The sequence below is a fragment of the Pseudophryne corroboree genome, chromosome 3, assembly GCF_028390025.1.
Source record: "Pseudophryne corroboree isolate aPseCor3 chromosome 3, aPseCor3.hap2, whole genome shotgun sequence".
In the NCBI taxonomy this organism is placed as follows: Eukaryota; Metazoa; Chordata; class Amphibia; order Anura; family Myobatrachidae; genus Pseudophryne; species Pseudophryne corroboree.
The window spans coordinates 610,343,691-610,370,078 of NC_086446.1; the positions used below are offsets into that span (position 1 = coordinate 610,343,691).

General features: G+C 47.4%; 1 protein-coding gene across 1 annotated transcript in view; it reads left to right on the forward strand.

The window, feature by feature from the left end:
* LOC135056431 (hexokinase-1) overlaps positions 1-26,388 on the forward strand; it is a 139,181-nt gene that overhangs the window by 57,576 nt on the left and 55,217 nt on the right. The window contains exons 3-5 of the mRNA XM_063961577.1: positions 3,821-3,969; positions 17,866-17,985; positions 20,078-20,173. Of these exons, the coding sequence (XP_063817647.1) occupies positions 3,821-3,969; positions 17,866-17,985; positions 20,078-20,173 (365 nt within the window). The remainder of the gene's footprint in view (positions 1-3,820; positions 3,970-17,865; positions 17,986-20,077; positions 20,174-26,388) is intronic.

Consider the following 26,388-nt stretch of genomic DNA (forward strand, 5'->3'; position numbering starts at 1 on the left):
GAGTCCCCAGCATCCACTAGGACGTCAGAGAAAATAATATTTTACTTACCGGTAAATCTATTTCTCGTAGTCCGTAGTGGATCTGGGCGCCCGTCCCAAGTGCGGACTTTCTGCAATACGTGTACATAGGTATTGCTTAATAATGGGTTATGTTATGTTGGCATCCATTGTTGATGCCCTGTTGTTGTTCATACTGTTGACTGGATAAGTGTATCACAAGTTATACGGTGTGATTGGTGTGGCTGGTATGAGTCTTACCCGAGATTCCAAAATCCTTTCCTTATAATGTCTGCTCTTCCGGGCAGTTTCCTTAACTGAGGTCTGGAGGAGGGGCATAGAGGGAGGAGCCAGTGCACACCAGATAGTACTAAATCTTTCTTTAGAGTGCCCAGTCTCCTGCGGAGCCCGCTATTCCCCATGGTCCTTATGGAGTCCCCAGCATCCACTACGGACTACGAGAAATAGATTTACCGGTAAGTAAAATCTTATTTTTCTCTTCAGCAAAAACCCTGGTTTTTGTTCAAAACCCCCTTTCACACTACTCCACAGACTCGGGAAATTCCTGGGTTGGCCCCTTTCAGACATAAGCAGTTTTTTTCCAGTTTTGAAGGCAGTGTAATCATTTTAAGGGGACGGTTTGCAGGCATCCAATATGAGGTCATCCTCCTCCAATGAGACATGATGAACAGAATGACCGTTTCTTCACTGGCACCCTCTGGCACACTGTACAGCTCTGTGTTCCTCTCATGTGTGGCGTCTGTCCCTCTCTGGCTGCCACTGAGTATGTCATCAGCAGGCATCAGGCCTTCCTGCCCAATTAAAACTGTTTACATGCGGCCAGAGAGCAAATTTCCGCCAGTCACAATACCTCCCCCTGCATCCCACACCCTCACAATCCCGACGGTTGGCATGCCGGCCAACCGGGACTATTCCCACTCGTGGGTGTCCACGACACCCATACAGTGGGAATAGAACCCATGGCGACCGCAGCCCGCAGCCCGCAGCGTGGCGAGTGCATCGAGCCCGCTAGGGGCTTGTTGCCTCGCCTCCCACCCAAAGGCATTCCGCTGCCAGGATCCCAGCGGAGGTATGTGGACGGTCACGCATACCACACCCGTGGTTGGATCGCCTTCGTTATCCAACCACATAGCTTACTAGCCCTAATTAATATTTGAATTCATGTTGCTCAGGATCATTTTACATTTGTATGCTTTGCGGTTTAGTACAATTAAGTGTAAAGTTGCCTAGTTGGTAATTAGACTTTCATTGTGTATGTGTGGCTTAAATCAGAGCGGTAAAGTCACTCTAACCCCATCCTGAAAAGAGCTGCCTCATACAACACACTAGTGTTCATTTTATTCAGTATCCAGTTGACCTACCAGTATGTTCTTGGTATGTGAGAGAAAACCTGAGTACCCAGAGGACACCCACACAAACCTGGGGGGACATACAAACTCCACACAGGACCACGACTGTGACCTGAACTAATGACCTCCATTCTGTAAGCCAATACTGCTATCCACCGCTCCACTGTGTATTACCTAATAATATCATACCACCTAGCTGGCCTCTCATTTACTGTCGTAATGTTATCAGCTAGCCAAACACTGATATAAAACATAATAAGGAAAAAGATCAGACATATTACATTGCTATAGTGGCTAGCTTATGTGAGCGGCATCGGTGCTTTCAATCTGTGACATTTCAAAGGCAGCATTTCTGACTTGTCTGCGTCTCTGGTTTCTTGTCTTCCTATATTTAGCCAGGATGTCATGACAAGCTGGTTAAAAATACAGGGTGCTAACAAACTGAGAAGGACAGCGTGGTTCAGATTGAGAGCCTGTCTGTGACACCTGTGCACCTGTTTATTGTCCTTTTTTGCTCTGTTGCTTGAGAATGGCAAAAGCCATCTCCCACATTTTTTTAAAACAATCATTGGGATGACACATGGAGACCTTTCCTACCTGACATTTACAGATACAAGGATAAGTCTTACCGACATATTCCAGGGTAATGGTAAAACAACAACTATGTATCATCCTAACTACTTTTTCCAGTAAATATTATTTTTCAACTTATTGACATGTCCGTCCGTATATGTCTCCCTTCTCCTTTTCTGGAAATTCATTATTAATCCCAATGGCATTCTATGCGTATTAAATGTAGTAAACCATGTCATTTTGAAAAGCAAAGATTTCCTGCAAATAGAAAAGATAACAACAACTGCTCCCAAATTTGTCCTGTGCCAGCCTGACCTCGAACACTTGACATTGTGATGTCACACTGAGGGGTTGGGGCCGTCGGCACCAGGGGTTACGAGAAGGTACAGAACAGTGTAAGCCAAATGTAAGTGCAGTGGGGTAGTGATGGTGCCGCTCTATTACCCTGCATGCTGAACAACATAACTGCTTGCACAAAATGTGTCCGAACACATGGTGCACTGCAACTTGCTGCATAGCTGCAGACCTGTCAGAGTACCCATGCTGACCCCAGTCCACCACCGAAAGCACCTACCATGGGCACATGAGCTTGAGAACTGGACCATGGAGCAATGGAAGAAGGTAGCCTGAATATGATGGATCACGTTTTCTTTGACATTATGTGGACAGCCGAGTGCGTGTACCTGAGGAAAAGGTGGCACCAGGATGTACTATGAGAATAAAGCTAGCTGACAGAGGCAGTGTGATTCTCTGGGCAATGTTCTGCTGAGAAACCTTTGGGTTCTGACATTTATGTTGATGTTACTTTGACACCTACCACCTACGTAAACATTGTGGCAGACCAAGTACACCCCTTCATGGCAACTGTATTAGGGGGTCATTCCGAGTTGTTCGCTCGCAAGCTGCTTTTAGCAGCTTTGCACACGCTAAGCCGCCGCCTACTGGGAGTGAATCTTAGCTTATCAAAATTGCGAACGAAAGATTCGCAATATTGCGAAAAGACTTCTCTGTGCAGTTTCTGAGTAGCTCGAGACTTACTCTGCCAGTGCGATCAGTTCAGTGCTTGTCGTTCCTGGTTTGACGTCACAAACACACCCAGCGTTCGCCCAGACACTCCTCCGTTTCTCCAGCCACTCCCGCGTTTTTCCCAGAAACTGTAGCGTTTTTTCACACACTCCCATAAAACGGCCAGTTTACGCCCAGAAACACCCACTTCCTGTCAATTACATTACGATCACCAGAACGAAGAAAAAACCTTGTAATGCCGTGAGTAAAATACCTACCTGCATAGCAAATTTACTTGGCGCAGTCGCACTGCGGACATTGCGCATGCGCATTAGCAACTAATCGCTCCGTTGCGAGAAAAAAATAACGAGCGAACAACTCGGAATGACCCCCATAAATCTCTCTGCCCATTATAAACTTGCCCCAAGTTTTTGCTAAGGTTCAAACTGCTTTTTTTTTATTTTATTTGCTCCTAACTCTGATCAGTCCCCAAATCCTTAGTGGCTCAGTGTATGCGGGTGGTATGGACAGAAGGAAATGTGGCCCTATACAATTCTTTTTGCATGCTGTACTACTCTGAGTGCTTGTACTGCTTAGTTACATAGTACTGGCTGTCTGGGTACTCTCGCTACATTACCTGAAGCAGTGATTGTATATTTACCTTTTGTATTATCTAGTGTTTAGTGTTAGTGCATCTCTAGGCTCATTCATGTGTAACACACAAGCTGTTGTAGTGTTTACTTTGTGTCACTAGCGGAGAGAAATTTCTGCAATAATCTGCCTTCCCTGTCTATTGGAAACCCAAATATGCGCATCCTCTCTACGCGTATTCACTACCTGCTAATGATATACACAATTCTTCTCTTATTACACAGAAAAGGGAGATATAATTGCGCTGGATCTGGGTGGATCAAATTTCCGTATTCTGCGAGTTAAGGTTTCACATGAGAAGAAACAGACCGTGCAAATGGAGAGTGAAATCTATGATACACCAGAGGACATCATCCACGGAACTGGTACAAGGGTAAGCATTTTTATGTGCTTGAGGTGAACAATCATTTCTTTATTATTAGGTCATACATATTAGTCATCAGCTTCTCATTAGGTCACTTTCCTATGATACATTCACATTTTTGAAAATCTTCATTTAGTAGTCTTACCCACTGGCTTTGAAAGGCTTGTTTCCTTTGCATGGCAGGATATCAGTTACTCTCTGTTTAGTGTCTCATTCTGATTTCCACATCCATTCAGTTTCTATGCTATAGATCAGCCATTCCCAACCACGGTCCTCAAGGCACACTAACAGTGCAGGTTTTAGGGATGTCCAGGCCTCAGCTCAGGTGACTTAATTAGGAGCTCAGTTATTTTGATTTAACCATGTGTGCTGCAGCCTGGATATCACTAAAATCTGCACTGTTGGTGTGCCTTGAGGACCGTGGTTGGGAATGCCTGCTATAGATTGTTTCTGTGATACTCTTGTATGAGGGGGACCATCATAAAAACACCTAACTTCGGGCCTAATTCAGACCTGATCGCAGCAGCAAAATGTTTCTCTAATGGGCAAAACTGTTATAACTGAGTCTGTAGGAAACATTTTCCTTATAAAACAACATAGACAGAGATGCAGGAGACCTTATGTTTCCTTCCTTCCAGTACAAGGTTTGGTGACCTCTCCCACACACTGTGACCCTAAAAAGTCTTGTTATTTTAATGTAGTTTGTAAATAACAAATGCTCAGTTAACAGTTATTTATATAGCGCACTCATATATTCCCACAGACAGTATTTCGTCATTCACACCAGTCCCTTTCCCAGTGGAGCTTACAATCTATATTCCATATAAAGTGGACATACATACACATACACTAGGGTTATTTTTTTGCAGAATCCAATTAACCTACCACTATATTTTTGGATTGTGTTAAGAAACCGTAGTACCCAGAGGAAACCCGCACAAGCACGGGGAGAATATACAAACTCCACACAGTTTTGGCCATGTTGGGAATCATTACTATTCGGTTTGAATTTAGTACCGCATTTTACTGTTTACTTCCTGTTTACTTACATAAACTTGTAGATCAGGATAGTCTAGTCTGTTTTTTGGTGAATTCCTACAATAGCCATTTATCATGCAGACAAGCAGTTGTGGGACACAGTCCAACAGATGTCAGTGAGGGGATATGCCTGCATGCAGTCTAACAGCTAATGTAGAATTGCAGCGGGCCAGCTTTTATTGCTCACTACAGGGGGTGTTTTAGGAATATTTAAGAAACAATTTGTGTATAAGCATAAGCAGCTGACATATCCTTTGTGTCTATCCTTTATCAGGGTAAATCTATGAGCAGCCCATTGTAACTAGCCCGTCACCCTATAGCTGAACAATAGTATGTGCGGAAGTGTAACTAGGATGTTCCCGTTTCTAAGGTGATCTGTTATGTGAAAGTGCGAGAGTTCCAACGTCTTAAAGATCTACAGACTTGCATGTGCTCTGCGGATAAACTCGCTATGGGTTACGTTACTGTGGGGCATATGTACTAAGCATTGGAGAGAGATAAAGTACCAACCAACCAGCTCCTGTCATTTTTCGAACACAGTCTGTAGCATGGGAGTTAATATAATAATAATAATTTTATTTATATAGCGCTCTTTCTCCAATAGGACTCAAGGCGCTTAACAGATACATAGCATAATATAGTACAGAAAATAATGAAGTACAGAACAGCTTTTCATAAAATACAGAAGGATGAAGATACTAAAGGGACACTATGGAAATGCTTGAGTAAACAGGAATGTCTTGAGTCTACTTTTGAAGGATTCTGTAGTTGGGGCCTCTCGCACTGTGCGGGGAAGTGAGATCCATAAATTCGGAGCCGCATGACTAAAAGCTCGACCCCCAGATGAATTACGGTAGATTCTAGGTACTGCTAAAAGTCCTTCATCTACAGATCGCAGTAATCGAGTGGGGCAGTATGGGATCAGAAGCTGCTTCAGGTACCTTGGGCCATGGTCATGTAATGCTTTGAAACTCAGTAAGCCAGTCTTGAAGATGATTCGCCATCTTACAGGCAGCCTGTGAAGGGAGTAGAGTATGGGTGTTATGTGGCTAGAACGGGGCTGGTTGGTTAACAGCCTGGCAGCTGTGTTTTGCACCACCTGTAAGCGGTGCAATTCTTTTGCTGGGAAACAAAGGTAGAGGGCATTACAGTAGTCTAATCGAGAGGATACAAATGCATGTATGACTTTTGGCAGATCATCTGAGGGAATTAAGTGCTTGATTCTGGCTATGTTCCTCAGGTGAAAGAATGAGGATTTGATTGTGGCTGATATCTGATGTTTAAGTGTCAAGCCACCATCCAGGACAACGCCAAGATTCCGCACACGATCACTGGTCTGTAATTCTGAATCCCCTAGTGTAAGTCCAGTTGGTTGGCTATGCTGCAGTCTTGTCCTTTGATGTTGCGGTCCTGTCATATGGACCTCTGTTTTATCTGGGTTCAGTCGCAGCCAACTGGCGCTCATCCACTCCTGTAGTTCAGCTAGACAGCCATTTAGGGATGCTATTGGGTTATCCATGCTCGGAGCAAAGGACACGTACAGTTGTGTATCATCTGCATAGCAGTAGTAGACCAGGCCATGGCACCTGATTATTTCACCCAGCGAGAGCATGTATACTGCAAAAATTGTGGGGGATAGTATAGTATCGATAGTTAGGAGCTGACTGGCTAGTACTTTATCTCTCTCCAAGGCATGGTACATATGCCCCTTTTATCATTTATTCTTACGGGATGCGGTCAGAGTCCTGACTGTCGGGATCCCTACAGCAGAATCCCGACGGAACCCAATGGTAAGTACTAGGGGGGGCAGTAAGGATTAGGGGTGGGGTTAAAATACTTACCACAATCTGTTGGGATTCTGACTGTCTGATCCTGACTGCCAGGATTTCATACCCAGCCCATTCTTATCATAGCAGGACTAGAAACATTTAGTTGTCAGTGAGAAAATTAAGCCAATTTTCTCTAACGTCCTAGTGGATGCTGGGGACTCCGTAAGGACCATGGGGAATAGACGGGCTCCGCAGGAGACAGGGCACTTTAAGAAAGAATTAGGAATACTGGTGTGCACTGGCTCCTCCTTCTATGTCCCTCCTCCAGACCTCAGTTAGAATCTGTGCCCGGACGAGCTGGGTGCTACTTAGTGAGCTCTCCTGAGCTTGCTAAAAAGAAAGTATTTTGTTAGGTTTTTTATTTTCAGAGAGATCTGCTGGCAACAGGCTCTCTGCTACGTGGGACTGAGGGGAGAGAAGCAGCCCTACTCACTGAAGATAGGTCCTGCTTCTTAGGCTACTGGACACCATTAGCTCCAGAGGGATCGTACACAGGATCGCACCCTTGGTCGTCCGATCCCGGAGCCGCGCCGCCGTCCCCCTCGCAGAGCCAGAAGACAGAAGCCGGTGTCAGAAGCAAGAAGACTTCGAAATCGGCGGCAGAAGACTCCAGTCTTCATATGCAGCTGTGCGCCATTGCTCCCACAATAAACCCACACACTCCGGTCACTGTAGGGTGCAGGGGGCAGGGGGGGGGTGCCCTGGGCAGCAATTAGGTACCTTTTGGCAAAAAGTAGCATATATACAGTTGGGCACTATATATATGCATGAGCCCCCGCCATTATTTTACACACAAACGCGGGACAGAAGCCCGCCGCTTAGGGGGCGGGGCTTCTTACTCAGCACTCACCAGCGCCATTTTCTCTCCACAGCTCCGCTGAGAGGAAGCTCCCCAGGCTCTCCCCTGCAGAATCACGGTAGAAGAGGGTAAAAAGAGAGGGGGGGCACATAAATTTGGCGCAAAAGCAATATATACAGCAGCTACTGGGTTAACACTAAGTTACTGTGTGACTCCTGGGACATATATAGCGCTGGGGTGTGTGCTGGCATACTCTCTCTCTGTCTCTCCAAAAGGCCTTGTGGGGGAACTGTCTTCAAAAAGAGCATCCCCTGTGTTTGTGGTGTGTCGGTACGCTTGTGTCGGCATGTTTGACGAGGAAGGCTATGTGGAAGCAGAGCGGGAGCAAATGAATGTGGGGTCGCCGCCGACGGCGCCGACACCCGATTGGATGGATATGTGGAAGGTTTTAGATGATAATGTTACTTCCTTGCATAAAAGGTTGGATAAAGCTGAAGCCTTGGGACAGCCGGGGTCTCAACCCATGCCTGATCCTATGTCGCAGAGGCCGTCAGGGTCTCAGAGCGCCCACTATCCCAAATTGTTGACACAGATGTCGACACGGATTCTGACTCCAGTGTCGATGGCGATGATGCAAAGTTACAGCCTAAAATGGCTAAAGCCATCCGTTACATGATTATAGCAATGAAGGATGTGTTGCACATCACAGAGGAAACCCCAGTCCCTGACAAGAGGGTTTATATGTATGGGGAAAAAAGGCAAGAGGTGACCTTTCCCCCTTCACATGAGTTAAATGAGTTATGTGAAAAGGCTTGGGAATCTCCAGATAGAAAACAGCAGATTTCCAAACGGATGCTTATGGCGTATCCTTTCCCGCCAACGGACAGGTTACGCTGGGAATCCTCCCCTAGGGTAGACAAAGCTTTAACACGCTTATCCAAGAGGGTAGCCCTGCCGTCACAGGATACGGCCACCCTAAAAGATGCTGCAGATAGAAAGCAGGAGGGTATCCTGAAGTCCATTTATACACATTCAGGTACCCTACTAAGGCCGGCGATTGCGTCGGCCTGGATGTGTAGTGCTATAGCAGCATGGACAGATACCTTATCTGAGGAACTTAATACCTTGGACAAGGATACTATAGTGCTGACCCTGGGGCATATAAAAGACGCTGTCCTATATATGAGAGATGCTCAAAGAGACATTAGCCTACTGGGCTCTAGAATAAATGCAATGTTGATTTCGGCCAGAAGGGTCCTGTGGACTCGGCAATGGACAGGCGATGCCGACTCAAAAAGGCACATGGAGGTTTTACCTTACAAGGGTGAGGAATTGTTTGGGGACGGTCTCTCTGACTTGGTCTCCACAGCTACAGCTGGAAAGTCAAATTTTTTTGCCATATATTCCCTCACAACCTAAGAAAGCACCGTATTATCAAATGCAGTCCTTTCGATCACAAAAAGGCAAGAAAGTACGAGGTGCGTCCTTTCTTGCCAGAGGCAGGGGTAGAGGAAAGAAGCTGCACAATACAGCTAGTTCCCAGGAACAGAAGTCCTCCCCGGCTTCCACTAAATCCACCGCATGACGCTGGGGCTCCACAGGCGGAGCTAGGCCCGGTGGGGGCGCGTCTCCGAAATTTCAGCCACAAGTAAGTTCACTCCCAGGTGGATCCCTGGGCTATAGAGATTGTGTCTCAGGGATAAAAGCTGGAATTCGAAGAGATGCCCCCTCACCGTTACCTCAAATCGGCCCTGCCAGTTTCCCCCTTAGAGAGGGAAATAGTGTTAGCTGCAATTCACAAATTGTATCTTCAGCAGGTGGTGGTAAAGGTTCCCCTCATTCAATAGGGATGGGGTTACTATTCGACCATGTTTGTGGTACCGAAACCGGACGGTTCGGTCAGACCCATATTGAATTTAAAATCCCTGAACATATACCTGAAAAGGTTCAAGTTCAAGATGGAATCGCTCAGAGCGGTCATCGCAAGCCTGGAAGGGGGGGATTTTATGGTGTCTCTGGACATAAAGGATGCTTACCTTCATGTCCCCATTTATCCACCTCATCAGGCGTACCTCAGATTTGTGGTACAGGATTGTCATTACCAATTCCAGACGTTGCCGTTTGGTCTCTCCACGGCACCGAGAATATTTACCAAGGTAATGGCGGAGATGATGGTGCTCCTGCGGAAGCAAGGGGTCACAATTGTCCCATACTTGGACGATCTCCTCATAAAGGCGAGGTCCAGAGAGCAGTTGCTGATCAGCATAGCACGCTCTCGGGAGGTGTTACAACAGCACGGCTGGATTCTAAATATTCCAAAGTCGCAGCTGATTCCTACGACTCGTCTGCCCTTCCTGGGCATGATTCTGGACACAGACCAGAAGAGGGTTTATCTCCCGATGGAGAAGGCTCAGGAGCTCATGACACTGGTCAGAGACCTATTAAAACCAAAACAGGTGTCGGTGCATCACTGCACGCGAGTCCTGGGAAAGATGGTGACATCATACGAGGCCATTCCATTCGGCAGGTTCCATGCGAGGACCTTTCAGTGGGATCTGTTGGACAAGTGGTCTGGATCACATCTACAGATGCATTGGCTGATCACCCTATCCCCCAGGGCCAGGGTGTCTCTTCTGTGGTGGCTGCAGAGTGCTCACCTTCTCGAGGGCCGCAGATTCGGCATTCAGGACTGGGTCCTGGTGGCCACGGATGCAAGCCTCCGAGGGTGGGGGGCCGTCACACAGGGAAAAAACTTCCAAGGTCTGTGGTCAAGTCAGAAGACTTGCCTTCACATCAATATCCTGGAACTAAGGGCCATATACAACGCCCTGCGTCAAGCGGAGACCCTGCTTCGCGACCAACCGGTTCTGATTCAGTCAGACAACATCACCGCAGTGGCTCATGTAAACCGCCAAGGCGGCACAAGGAGCAGGGTGGCGATGGCGGAAGCCACCAGAATTTCTTCGCTGGGCGGAAAATCACGTAAGAGCACTGTCAGCAGTGTTCATTCCGGGAGTGGACAACTGGGAAGCAGACTTCCTCAGCAGGCACGACCTCCACCCGGGAGAGTGGGGACTTCATCAAGACGTCTTCACGCAGATTGCAAGTCGGTGGGAATTGCCACAGGTGGACATGATGGCATCCCGCCTCAACAAAAAGCCAGGTCAAGAGACCCTCCGGCGATAGCTGTAGACGCACTAGTGACACCGTGGGTGTTCCAGTCGGTTTATGTATTTCCTCCTCTTCCTCTCATACCCAGGGTGCTGAGAATCATAAGAAAAAGAGTGAGAACAATACTCATTGTTCCGGATTGGCCAAGAAGGACTTGGTATCCAGATCTGAAAGAAATGCTCACAGAGGACCCGTGGCCTCTGCCTCTAAGACAGGACTTGTTGCAACAGGGGCCCTGTCTATTCCAAGACTTACCGCGGCTGCGTTTGACGGCATGGCAGTTGAACGCCGGATCCTAGCAGAAAAAGGCATTCCGGATGAGGTTATTCCTACGCTGATAAAGGCTAGGAAGGACGTGACGGAAAAAACATTATCACCGTATATGACGAAAATATGTTGCTTGGTGTGAGGCCAGGAATGCCCTTACGGAGGAATTCCAGCTGGGCCGTTTCCTTCACTTCCTACAGTCGGGAGTGACTATGGGCCTGAAATTGGGTTCCATTAAGGTCCAGATTTCAGCCTTATCCATTTTCTTTCAAAAAGAACTGGCTTCTCTTCCTGAAGTTCAGACGTTTGTAAAGGGAGTGCTGCATATTCAGCCCCCTTTTGTGCCTCCAGTGGCACCTTGGGATTTTAACGTGGTGTTGAGTTTCCTGAAGTCACACTGGTTTGAGCCACTCAAAACGGTGGAGTTAAAATATCTCACGTGGAAGGTGGTCATGCTATTAGCCTTGGCTTCGGCTAGGCGTGTGTCAGAATTAGCGGCTTTGTCACATAAAAGCCCCTATCTGGTTTTCCATATGGACTCGTCCACAATTTCTGCCAAAAGTGGTGTCATCTTTTCATATGAACCAACCTATTGTGGTGCCTGTGGCTACTCGTGACTTGGAGGATTCCGAATTACTAGATGTAGTCAGGGCTTTGAAGGTTTATGTAGCCAGAACGGCTAGAGTCAGGAAAACTGAGTCGCTGTTTATCCTGTATGCATCCAACAAGCTGGGTGCTCCTGCTTCAAAGCAAACTATTGCTCGCTGGATCTGTAACACGATTCAGCAGGCTCATTCTGCGGCTGGATTGCCATTTCCAAAATCAGTAAAAGCCCACGCCACAAGGAAGGTGGGCTCTTCTTGGGCGGCTGCCCGAGGGGTCTCGGCATTACAGCTTTGCCGAGCGGCTACTTGGTCAGGTTCAAACACTTTTGCAAAGTTCTACAAGTTTGATACCCTGGCTGAGGAGGACCTTGTGTTTGCTCATTCGGTGCTGCAGAGTCATCCGCACTCTCCCGCCCGTTTGGGAGCTTTGGTATAATCCCCATGGTCCTTACGGAGTCCCCAGCATCCACTAGGACGTCAGAGAAAATAAGATTTTACTTACCGGTAAATCTATTTCTCGTAGTCCGTAGTGGATGCTGGGCGCCCATCCCAAGTGCGGACTTCTTCTGCAATGCTTGTATATAGTTTTTGCTTAAATAAGGGTTATGTTATAGTTGCATCAGGGTTGATCTGATGCTCCGTTGTTGTTCATACTGTTAACTGGGTAAATTTATCACGAGTGATACGGTGTGATTGGTGTGACTGGTATGAGTCTTACCCTGGATTCCAAAATCCTTTCCTTGTACTGTCAGCTCTTCCGGGCACAGTTTCCTTAACTGAGGTCTGGAGGAGGGACATAGAGGGAGGAGCCAGTGCACACCAGTATTCCTAATTCTTTCTTAAAGTGCCCTGTCTCCTGCGGAGCCCGTCTATTCCCCATGGTCCTTACGGAGTCCCCAGCATCCACTACGGACTACGAGAAATAGATTTACCGGTAAGTAAAACCTTATTTTTTTTCCATTTAACTACAAAGTTATTATTTTATATAGTGACAAAAGAGGATAGTTTCCAGTGCTATCTATGTATTCCATGAAGATGTCAGTTTTTCTCTATAGCTGTGTGCAGGCCAAGTTGTATTGAAAATATGTCATCCATCAATCTGCGTGGCTCTCAGGGAAGCCAGAGGACACAGAAAGCTTTAGGTGGGCTCTCCCTTGACCTCCCTCTCCCTCTTTCTCCTGATCTCACTATTTCCAGGATATGTACTGTGATTGGATTATGCCGTGGTTTCCCCCCCCCCCCCCCCCCTGTCCCCCTCTCCCTCCTTTCCCTCCCTCCCCGAATTTCATACTTGATTACTATTGTTCATTTTTTGATTATTCTCGCTGTTTATTTTAAAATTGTGGTTTCTGTTGGACCTTGGGTCTTATGACCACCTGTCCCATATGTCCATGTAATGTTTGTCTATTCTGTTTAACCACGTAAAAATAAAGAATAAAAAAAAAAAGAAAAAGAAAGCTTTAGGTGGGCGCATGTGACCCGTGGGCCGGCAGTTGCAGAGCCCTGGCCAAGGAACTACGTATAAACGTAACATACAAATGCATAGGATGAAAGTGCACCATGCGTTTATTGTTCATACAGCAGAAAGGTTATGCAAGATACAGAATTGTGCTGCCATCCATTGTGTTCACTAATTGTGTTTTACCTCTAATATTGGCTCTGGCTTTATAAAGAATGTAGAGTCTTTTATTCTAATGCTTCTGTAGCACCAACAACTTTACTCATGAGCCTGCACATAGGGGGTCATTCCGAGTTGATCGCAGCCAGAAACTTTTTGCTGCTGCTGCGATCAACTAATCCCCGCCTATGGGGGAGTGTATTTTAGCATAGCAGGGCTGCGATCACTTGTGCAGCCCTGCTATGCTTAATAAATTTCCTGCAAAACAAGACTAGCCCTAAAGCTACTTACCCAGTGCGACGGATCCAGCGATGAAGGTCCCGGTTCTGACGTCAGACATCCGCCCTCCATTCGCCTGGACACGCCTGCATTCTTCTTACCACTCCCCGAAAACGGCCTCCAACGGTCAGTATCCGCCCCGGACCGCCTCTCCGCAGTCAATCTTCTCTCCATCCAGCGCTGTGTCTTTTCTTCACGCTAGGCGCTCCATTGCCTGGCGACGTCTGTCGCCGGGCAATGGCGCGCGTGCGCAATGCGCATGCAGCGCATATGCAGTTCTGACCCGTTCGCATCGCAGAGAACAACCGCTGCGTCCGAACGGGTCAGAATGACCTCCATAGTTAGGTACAGAGAATGTACAATGGGCATAATTCATGTTGGTAAGCAATGGCCAATGCTCACATAATGGAGCAATTATCAGCAGACTGCTCATGCATCAAGGTGCAGCAATGGCCAATGCTCACATAATGGAGCGATTATCAGCAGACTGCTCATGCATCAAGGTGCAGCAATGGCCAATGCTCACATAATGGAGCAATTATCAGCAGACTGCTCATGCATCAAGGTGCAGCAATGGCCAATGCTCACATAATGGAGCGATTATCAGCAGACTGCTCATGCATCAAGGTGCAGCAATGGCCAATGCTCACATAATGGAGCGATTATCAGCAGACTGCACATGCATCAAGGTGCAGCAATAACCAATGCTCACATAATGGAGCGATTATCAGCAGACTGCACATGCATCAAGGTGCAGCAATAACCAATGCTCACATAATGGAGCGATTATCAGCAGACTGCACATGCATCAAGGTGCAGCAATGGCCAATGCTCACATAATGGAGCGATTATCAGCAGACTGCACATGCATCAAGGTGCAGCAATGGCCAATGCTCACATAATGGAGCGATTATCAGCAGACTGCACATGCATCAAGGTGCAGCAATGGCCAATGCTCACATAATGGAGCGATTATCAGCAGACTGCTCATGCATCAAGGTGCAGCAATGGCCAATGCTCACATAATGGAGCAATTATCAGCAGACTACTCATGCATCAAGGTGCAGCAATGGCCAATGCTCACATAATGGAGCAATTATCAGCAGACTGCACATGCATCAAGGTGCAGCAATGGCCAATGCTCACATAATGGAGCAATTATCAGCAGACTGCTCATGCATCAAGGTGCAGCAATGGCCAATGCTCACATAATGGAGCGATTATCAGCAGACTGCACATGCATCAAGGTGCAGCAATGGCCAATGCTCACATAATGGAGCGATTATCAGCAGACTGCTCATGCATCAAGGTGCAGCAATGGCCAATGCTCACATAATGGAGCGATTATCAGCAGACTGCTCATGCATCAAGGTGCAGCAATGGCCAATGCTCACATAATGGAGCAATTATCAGCAGACTGCGCATGCATCAGTCACAATGAGAATTTCATAGAGAAGTGATTGACAGGAAGTGACCATTTGGAGGTGTTAACGTTGAGTGATTGTAAAAAAACGTGTGGTTTTGGGGGCATGTTTCTGCCATCGACTGCGAGCTTGTACTGTACTTGCAAAAACATAGCACGTGTGTCGCTACTGCTGTGTTCAGTCTGCGTAGTCATAAGCCAAACCTTAACCTCTGTGTTCCTTGTTTTTGCGTATAGGCTGCGAATGTGTATGCAATTGCAGATGAGATTGTGATGGGGCCGGTGTGAGTCTCTTTTCATTTCTGGGCGGCATTTCTTGCTAACATTATCAGTTCTGTAGCCTAGAAACATAAAAGCATACTAAATTACATTTACATCACCATGTTGTTTTTACTAACAATTTTACATTTTAATGACATTGAAGGTGCATACACACGGAGAGATTTTGACTATGAGAGATTTTGACTAACTTTTCCCTTGAACTGGCAGTAGGAGATTTTGACTAACTTTACCATAGATTTTGTCTAACTATGCAAGAGATTTTGGCTATGGGAGATTTTGGCTATGGGAGATTTTGACTATCTCATTTAAATAAGGGGATGAGTGTCATATATAGGACGATTTTACAGGGTGGCTGGTATTTAAATAGCTAAAAGTAAAAAAAAAAATTTTGCGTGGGGTCCCCCCTCCTATGTAAAACCAGCCTCGGGCTCTTTGAGCCAGTCCTGGTTGTTAAAATACAGAGGAAAAAATTAGTAGGGTTCCCCTATATTTAGACAACCAGCACCGGGCTCTGCGTCCGGTCCTGGTTTAAAAAATACGGGGGACAAAAGACATAGGGGTCCCCCGTATTTTTCAAACCAGCACCGGGCTCCACTAGCCAGGGAGATAATGCCACAGCCGGGGGACACTTTTATATTGGTCCCTGCGGCCGTGCCATTACCCCCCCAACTAGTCACCCCTGGCCGGGGTACACTGGAGGAGTGAGGACCCCTTAAATCAAGGGGTCCCCCCCTCCAGCCACCCAAGGGCCAGGGGTGAAGCCCGAGGCTGTCCCCCCCATCCGTGGGCGGTGGATGGGAGGCTGATAGCCTTTCAATAGTAATATTGTTCTTTACAGGTGGCCTACAGGTCTCAGCAAGCCTGCCCCAGCATGCTGGCACTTGGAGAACCACAAGTGCCAGCATGCCCGGACATAAAGGGCCCGCTGGCACCTGTAGTCCACCTGTAAAGAAAATATTGGAAAAAAAACACGACACATTCTTTAAAAAATCCTTTATTAAACTGGGTCTTCACCTGGGGGGCGGCGGCCTTTAAGCTCTTTTGCATGGCCGCCGCCTTCCCAGGGCTTCCGGCGTCTTCACCTGGGGGGGCGCCACCTCCCCAGGGCTTCTGGGGTCTTGCTCCGGCGTCTTCACCTGGTGGGCGGCGGCTGCTAAGCTCTTTTGCATAGCCGCCGCCCATCCAGGACTTCCACGGCGTCTTCAGTCTTCAGGAGCTCTTCTCCGCTCCTCCTCCGCCGTCGGACTGAAAGCTGCTGCCTCGCGCTGACTTATATAAGTCAGCGGGAGGGGGCGGGGCGATGACGCTGCGAGCCGTGATTGGCTCGCGGCGGCCATCTTGAATTTCAAAAATGACGCTGAGGCGCCATTTTTGAAACTGGTACCGCTCCGCTGCCAAACTCTGCAAGATAAAGGTAAATTTCCGCCGCCCGCACCGCCGCCGCCCGCACCACCGCCTCAACCCGCCGCCGCCCGCACCGCCGCCACAACCCGCCGCCGCCCACACCGCCACCGCAACCCGCCGCCGCCCGCACCGCCGCCACCACCCGCCGCCGCCCGCACCACCGCCGCCGGCAACATCGCTATCGCTGGGAAAAATCGCTGGCCTCTAGCGATTTTAACTAACTTTCCCAGCGACATAGCCAAAATTGACTTGCCTGCACTGACTATTTTTCCCAGCGATAGCGACCTGGCGGGGACGCGCATCGCTATCGCTGCCTGTGTACACACGGAGCGATCTGCACTAACTTTCTGAGCGATTTTGACTATATAGTCAAAATCGCTCAGTTATATCGCTCCGTGTGTATGCACCTTGAGTTTTAGTCACATATTTTTATATTTTGTGAAATATTTGCAGTAGTAGCAGAATCTACAAAGCACAGGTCCAGGCTTGTAACTAAGTGGTTTACCATCGTATATAGGGGAATATTCAATTCCTGTCAGATCCTCAGCTCATTATTCAATTTGTGGACGTTTTTGCCGACTTTTGTCCCGTATTCGCCAATGCCATCGGACTTTTTTAAAGTCGAATTGGCATGGATGAAAACGGGACAAAAATGGGCGAAAACAACCACATATTCGCCAAAACAGGTGGATCGATGGGGAATTCGCCGATCCGCCTGTTTTTCGACAGTGTCGGAATTTCCAACAAGTCAAAAAAACAGCACGTACTTTGAATAGGGTGAATCGAAATTCCACCTAAAAACAGCGTAAAGTGCAGTTTTTTCGACTTGTCGGGCATTCAGGAATTGAATATACCCGATAATCTCTAAATCATTGCTATGATAATTCAGAGTGTATTATTCTAAGTACAGATTGATCGCCTTTTAATTTTTTTCTCACATATGGTCGTAAAATGTTCTTTACCGATTGTCAGTAAATTTACTGACGTTTAGCAGCTCTGGTAAATTGGACCCATGAGGTCTGTCAGTGATATTGTACAGTTGGTTTTCAGGCCTAGTCACTATAACAGTAGCCCAGAAATATTACTGTAAGTAGATGGTTTGTAGCTGAGAAGGAACACAGCCTGGATCACCTGTTATGTAGCAGCTGTCATCGTGCATCTCACAATATAAATGTGCTTTGTCTCATTAGCTGTTTGACCATGTCGCTGAGTGCCTCGGAGACTTCATGGAAAAGAAGCAGATTAAGGATAAGAAGCTGCCGGTGGGATTCACCTTCTCCTTCCCGTGCATGCAGTCCAAATTAGATGAGGTAAAACTAGGGTGCAACGTGTAACTGGTCTGAGCTTATTGTTACTACTACTGCTATTACTGAACCTCATCTCTTATGCTCATCTGTATAATAGTCATTCTGGTTCAACAACGGATAATGAACTAAAACGTTACTGACCCTCACTTAAGCTTGGTACACACCTATACAATCGTCAGCCCATTCTCCCGATATTGGGTAAATGGTCGTTGATTGCATAGGTGAGTATGCAGACCCGATGCAGGAGCGTGAGCCAATAAACTGTTTATAACGCTCCTGCAACGGTCAGGAACGGGAGGTCGTATCTTATGTGCTGCACTTGCATAGAGGAAGCTGCTACCCCCGCCTCACAGGAGATCACAGGGGTCACAGCTGGATACACACACGCAGCCCGGCTGATCAGCAGCGTTTTACCCGATCAGCCGTGCATCGAACAAGTGTGTACACAGCTGAAGCTGGGTACACAGTTTTTTACGATCACCCTGCTGATCGGGTGAATGCTCCCAATCATCAGAGCTGTGTGTCCCCGGCTTGACCTCCTGTCAGCCTCTTCGCAGCCAAGCCCCGTACATACTGCTAAAATAGCTCAGTGTGTACAGGCTTCTATGGGATCGGGAAGTCAGCCTGACAAATACTAAACTGTAGATGAGATACGACCTCCCAATCCTGGCCAGTGCAGGAGCGTTAAACGCTGTTTATGAGCTAACACTCCTGCAATGGTACAGCATACACACCTATACAATGGTTGGCCCTATCATCCGATATCGGTAGAACAGTCCAACGATTGTAGAGGTGTGTACCCATCATAATACAGTATAACTGCACATTTATATCTAGATGAAGCAATCATATTTACATGATAATTTCCATTACTCTGTGACTACACAGAGGTGTGCTATCTTTATGAGCTGTCTGAATGATTTGCCTTTGAACATAACTTTAAGCATTATGGTGTTTTTTTAATTTATTTTACTGTTTTAAATGGACTAACCCTTCTATAAAATGTTAGCCTTTTTTATCAAGTTTGTTTAGTTTCTGAAACGTGGTAAAGATATAACGTTCTACATAGACCACTGAAGCGGCTAGAAATCAAATACACAGGAGATCAAAACAAGTAGCGCTTACCAAGCGGGGGGCACAATTTATGTATAAGACATTAAAGAATATTTGTATAAACTAAGCTCACTAGCAATATAGCCAAGGAAGAACCTGTAGTTAACTAGGAGTAGAACGTGGGTAGAGAGGGGGCAGGAGAAAAGAAGGGGGGGAAAACAAAAAGCCCTGTGAGGAGGATGCATTGGGTGAGGATCTGTTGTATATATGCCGGTCGCTGGGGATGTTTATGTAACATGATCTGAAGATAAACAGACATTTTCTCCATGATTGTCACCCGCGAAATCTGGATTAGCTGTTGCTCAGTTGGGGGATCCAGGCGCTTCCAGGGTCCGACCACCAATCATTGAACTGCATTGAGGATTTGTGCAGAAAGATTGTCAACTTTCTCTTTAAACCGTTCCAGAGTGCAACAAATGATAAAAGGCCAAGGGTATTTGGAGATCCGCACCCTAACCAAGGGGGTAAATCAGATCTGATCGTAGATGTGCTAAATTTAGCACATCTACCATCAGTACCTCAGACATGCAGGGGAATGCCCAGCACAGAGCTAGTCTGCCCAGCATGTCTGCCCCTGCTTCCCCCCCAACACCCCCCCACGGGTGCGAAAGCTCTGCACGCCGGCGATGCTTTTGCACCCGCTGAGTAGTTCCCTGCTAGCGCAGCTCCTGCGCGCTGTCAGGCAGCTACCTGCCGCGTCCCGGGTTGCATCAACTGCGTTTGATGACACGCCTGCGTTGTTCGGACCGCACCCTGCCTACTGCGTTCTAACGCTGCAGCGATCCTGTCTGAATTAGGCCCACAGTCTCTGATAAGCTTAGTAAGATCATCCCACAACAGTGTAATATTTGGGCAGGACCAATGTTAGCTTTTTGGACAGATGTTCTGATGTATTAGATTGATTAAAGTTTGTGCTTAATTTATGTAGCTTTCTCTACCAGCATATTCCACCAACACATCACTGATATTATTGTTTCCAAAGGGTGTGTTGATTACATGGACCAAGCGATTCAAGGCCAGCGGTGTGGAGGGCATGGATGTGGTTAAGCTACTGAACAGGGCAATCAAGAAACGTGGAGTAAGTAATTTATTTTTAGTCAATGTTCTGGTATTTATGATTGCTTTATACAGTGCATCCAGGAAAGTATTCACAGCGCTTCACTTTTTCCACATTTTGTTATGTTACAGCCTTATTCCAAAATGAAATAAATTCATTTTTCCCCTTAAAATTCTACACACAATACCCCATAATGACAACGTGAAAAAATTTTTTTGTGATTTTTGCTAATTTTTTACAAATAAGAAACTAAGCAATCACATGTACATAAGTATTCACAGCCTTTGCCAAGAAGCTCAAAATAGAGGTCAGGTGCATCCTGTTTCCACTGATCTTACTTGAGATGTTCCTACAGCTTAATTGGAGTCCACCTGTGGTAAATTCAGTTGATTGGACATGATTTGGAAAGGCACACACCTGTCTAAGGTCCCACACTTGACAGTGCATATCTGAGCATAAACCAAGCATGAAGATCATTGTGAGGAACTCAGAAGGATCTGGAGCATATTTATGCTGTTGAGACACTTTTTTCTAGACCACCATTGTTCCTTTACCCATCCCATTAGATATCAGGCAGTGCGCGGTAGAGGCACACTCAATTTGTTTTTTATTTGTCTTGTATTTGGGTGTGGAGTGATACCCAGAGTGTACCTCCACTGCAGCCGCTGAGGGCGCAGCAGTTCTCTATACCCTATTGTTCATTCGTAAATGGAAGAAGTTTGGAACCACCAGGACTCTTCCTAGAGCTGGCCGGCCATCTAAACTGAGCGATCGGGGGAAAAGGGCCCTAGTCAAGGAGATGACCAAGAACCTGGTGGTCACTCTGTCAGAGCTACAGCATTCCTCTGTGGAGAGAGGAGAACCTTACAGAAGGACAACCTTGTATACAATCAAGCTTGTATGGTAGAGTGGCCAGGCGTCATGTTTGGAGGAAACCAGGCACTGCTCATCACCAGGCCAATACCATCCCTTCAATAAAGCATGGTGGTGGCAGCATCATGCTGTGGGGATGTTTTTCAGCAGCAGGAAGTGGGAGACTAGTCAGGATAGAGGGAAAGATGAAGGCAGCAATGTACAGAGACGTCCTGGATGAAAACCGGCTCCAGAGCCCTCTTGACCTCAGACTGGGGCGACGGTTCATCTTTCAGCAGGACAATGACCCTAAGCACACAGCCAAGATATCAAAGGAGTGGCTTCAGGACGACTCTGTGAATGTCCTTGAGTGGCCCAGCCAGAGCCCAGATTTGAATCTGATTAAACATCTCTGGAGAGATCTGAAAATGGCCATGCACCGACAATTCCCATCCAATCTGATGGAGCTTTAGAGGTGCTGCAAAGAGGAATGGGCGAAACTGGCCAAAGATAGGTATGCCAAGCTTGTGGCATCATATTCAAAAAGATCTGAGGCTGTAATTGCTGCCAAAGGTGCATCAACAAAGTATTGAGCAAAGGCTGTGAATACTTATGTACATGTGATTTCATAGTTTTTTACTTTTAATAAATTTGCAAAAATCTCAAATAAACTTTTTTCACGTTGTCATTATAGGGTATTGTGTGTAGAATTTTGAGGGAAAAAATGAATTTATTCCAGTCTGGAATAAGGCTGGAAGGCTTGCCAGTAGCGGGGTGAACGCATAAGAGCCCCTTGCGGGCTCGCTGCGTTCACCACGCTATTTATTCTCTCTCTAGGGGTGTCGTGGACCCCCCAAGAGGGAGAATAGTTGTCTGTATGCTGAGTGCCGGGATCCCGACAGCCGGCATATTAAATGCCTCCCTAATAGAGGATAGCTATACTCCAGCAATCCAGGAGAAAAATAAACTAACAAGGTGCAAAGTTACACTTAAAGTAAATGGGTGACATCAAAAAGCTGCCCAAAGGCATCCATCTTTTGTAAAATATTCTCACTTATTCCAAATCCATGGCAAAGGGAAAGTGTTTTGTACCTGAAATCTTTGCTGCTGCTTCTTGTTACAGTATTTCTCTTACGTCCTAGAGGATGCTGGGGACTCCGTAAGGACCATGGGGAATAGACGGGCTCCACAGGAGACATGGGCACTAAAAAGAACTTTAGGTATGGGTGTGCACTGGCTCCTCCCTCTATGCCCCTCCTCCAGACCTCAGTTTAATACTGTGCCCAGAGGAGACTGGGTGCACTACAGGGAGCTCTCCTGAGCTTCCTGAAAGAAAGTATTTTGTTAGGTTTTTTATTTTCAGCGAGACCTGCTGGCAACAGGCTCCCTGCATCGTGGGACTGAGGAGAGAGAAGCAGACCTACTTAAATGCTAGGCTCTGCTTCTTAGGCTACTGGACACCATTAACTCCAGAGGGAGTCAGAACGCAGGTCTCCCCTAGCGGTTATGCCCGAAGACTTCAAAGGAGCAAGAAGACTTTAGATCTTCAATGAGGTAACGCGCAGCGATAACGCTGCGCGCCATTGCTCCCACACAGAACACACACACAGCGCACACTGTGGGGTGTATACCTCTAGGGCTGGCTATGATTTGATTTACACTATTTAGTGGTATTTCAGAGTATCCCCGCCAGTTTGTTTTAAAAACAAAGCGGGACCGAAGCCCGCCACTGAGGGGGCGGGCTTCTTCCTCAGCACTCACCAGCGCCATTTTCTCCACAGCACACGCTGAGAAGCTGGCTCCCCGGACTTTCCCCTGCTGATCACCGGTGACAGAGGGTTTTAAAGAAGGCGGGGGGACGGACATAATTTGGCGCAGTGTATATATATATATATATATATATATATATATAAGCGCTATATCTGGGTACATTTTTGTTTTTCCAGGGTTATTGGCGCTGGGTGTGTGCTTGCATACTCTCTCTCTGTCTCTCCAAAGGGCCTTGTGGGGAAACTGTCTCCAGATAGCGCTTTCCCTGAGTGTGTGGTGTGTCAGTACGTGCGTGTCGGCATGTCTGAAGCGGAAGGCTCTCCTGGGGATGAGGTGGAGCGCATGAGTGTGGTGTCGCCGTCGGCAACGCCGACACATGACTGGATGGATATGTGGAATATTTTAAATGCAAATGTGAATTTATTGCACAAACATTTGGACAAAGCAAAGTCCAGGGACGGTACGGTGGGTCAGACCCTGCCTTTCCCTATGTCACAGGGGCCTTCGGGGTCTCAAAAGCGCACACTTTCTCAGATAGTTGACACAGATACCGACACAGATTCGGATTCTAGTGTCGATTATGATGATGCGAGGTTGCAGCCAAAGTTGGCAAAGAGTATTCATTATATGATTATTGCTATAAAGGATGTGCTGCATATTATAGATGACCCCGCGGTGCCTAATCCTAAGATCCACATGTTTAAAGAAAAGAAGCCTGAGGTTACCTTTCCACCTTCCTTTGAATTAAATGAGTTATTTGAAAGTGCTTGGGAAACTCCAGATAAGAAACTGCAGATTCCCAAAAGGATTCTTATGGCGTATCCTTTCCCGATCAAGGACAGGATACGGTGGGAATCCTCCCCACGGGTGGACAAGGCGTTGACGCGCCTTTCCAAAAAGGTGGCGCTGCCGTCTCAGGATACCGCTGCCCTCAGGGATCCTGCTGACCGCAAGCAGGAAACTACCTTGAAGTCAATTTACACACATACGGGTACATTACTCAGACCGGCAATAGCGGCGGCTTGGGTTTGTAGCGCTGTACTAGCGTGGACCGATACCTTATCTGCTGATATGGATAAGATGGATAAGGAAACTATTTTATTGACCCTGGGCCATATTAAGGATGCGGTCCTTTATATGAGAGAGGCTCAGAGGGATATAGGCATACTGGGGTCCCAAGCGAACGCTATGGCGATTTCTGCCAGGCGAGCACTGTGGACCCGACAGTGGACGGGTGATGCCGACTCGAAATGGCATATGGAGGTTTTACCTTACAAGGGTGAGGAGTTGTTTGGGGAAGGTCTCGCGGACCTAGTCTCCACAGCTTACTGCTGGTAAATCAACTTTTTTACCTTATGTTTCCTCACAGCCTAAGAAAGCGCCACATTATCAGATGCAGTCCTTTCGGCCGCATAAATCCAAGAGAGCTCGGGGATCTTCCTTTCTTGCCAGAGGTAAGGGCAAAGGGAAAAAGCTGCCAGCTACAGCCAGTTCCCAGGAACAAAAGTCCTCCCCGGCTTCTACTAAATCCACGCATGACGCTGGGGCTCCGCGGGTGGAGTCCGCTACGGTGGGGGCACGTCTTCGTCTTTTCAGCCAGGTCTGGGTTCATTCTCAGGTGGACCCCTGGGCAATAGACATTGTTTCCCAGGGGTACAAGCTGGAATTCGAAGAGGTGCCTCCTTGCCGGTTTTTCAAATCGGCACTGCCGACTTCTTCCCCAGAGAGGGAGGTAGTTTTGGCAGCAATTCAAAAGTTGTGCCTTCAACAAGTGGTGGTCAAAGTTCCCCTGCAGCAGCAGGGGATGGGCTATTACTCAACCCTGTTTGTGGTCCCGAAACCGGACGGTTCGGTCAGACCAATTCTGAATTTAAAATCCTTAAACCTGTACTTAAAGAGGTTCAAGTTCAAGATGGAATCGCTCAGGGGGGTCATCGCAAGTCGGGAAGAGGGAGATTATATGGTGTCCCTAGACATAAAGGATGCATACCTTCATGTCCCCATTTATCAACCTCATCAGGCGTTCCTGAGATTTGTAGTGCAGGATTGTCATTACCAATTTCAGACGTTGCCATTTGGGCTTTCCACGGCCCCGAGGATTTTTACCAAATTAATGGCAGAGATGATGGTGCTCCTGCGCAAGCAGGGTGTCACAATTATCCCATACTTGGACGATCTCCTGATAAAAGCGAGATCGAGAGAACGATTGATGGACAGCGTATCACTCTCCCTGAGGGTGTTGCAACAACACGGTTGGATCCTAAACCTACCAAAGTCACAGTTAGTTCCAACGACCCGATTGCCTTTCTTAGGCATGATTCTGGACACGGAACAAAAGAGGGTTTTTCTTCCAAAAGAAAAGGCCCAGGAACTTCAGAGCTTGGTCAAGGACCTGTTGAAGCCAGACAGGGTGTCGGTACATCACTGCACTCGCGTGCTGGGAAAAATGGTGGCGTCTTACGAGGCCATTCCATTCGGCAGGTTCCATGCCAGGACTTTTCAGTGGGACCTTCTGGACAAGTGGTCTGGGTCACATCTACAGATTCATCAGATGATCCGCCTGTCCCCCAGGGCCAGGGTGTCTCTCCTGTGGTGGCCGCAGAGTGCTCACCTTCTAGAGGGTCGCAGGTTCGGCATCCAGGACTGGGTTCTGGTGACCACGGACGCGAGCCTCCGAGGATGGGGAGCAGTCACACAGGGAAGAAACTTTCAAGGTCTGTGGTCAAGCCAGGAGGCTTGTCTACACATCAACATTCTGGAATTAAGGGACATATACAACGGCCTTCGTCAGGCGCAGACCTTACTTCAAGGTCTACCGGTTCTGATTCAGTCAGACAACATCACAGCAGTGGCTCATGTAAACCGCCAAGGCGGCACAAGGAGCAGAGTGGCAATGGCAGAAGCCTCAAAGATTCTTCGATGGGCGGAGAGTCTTGTAAGCGCTCTGACAGCAGTCTTCATTCCGGGAGTGGACAACTGGGAAGCAGACTTCCTCAGCAGACACGATCTGCATCCAGGAGAGTGGGGACTTCATCAGGAAGTCTTCGCAGAGATTGCAAGTCAGTGGGGACTGGCTCAAATAGACATGATGGCTTCACGTCTCAACAAGAAACTTCCGAGATATTGTGCCAGGTGAAGGGACCCTCAGGCGGTTGCAGTGGACGCGCTGGTGACACCGTGGGTGTTTCAGTCGGTCTATGTGTTCCCTCCTCTTCCTCTCATCTCAAAAATACTGAGAATCATTAGACGAAGAGGGGTTCAGGCAATTCTCATTGTTCCAGATTCGCCACGAAGGGCCTGGTATCCGGATCTGCAGGAAATGCTCACAGAAGATCCGTGGCCTCTTCCTCTCAGGGAAGACCTGTTACAACAAGGGCCCTGTTTGTTCCAGGACTTACCGCGACTGCGTTTGACAGCATGGCGGTTGAACGCAGGATCCTAGCGGAGAAGGGCATTCCGGAGGAGGTCATTCCTACTCTGATTAAGGCTAGGAAGGAGGTGACATCGAAACATTATCACCGTATCTGGAGGAAGTATGTGTCTTGGTGTGAAGCCAAGACTGCTCCTCCGGAAGAATTCCATCTGGACCGTTTTCTCCACTTCCTGCAAACTGG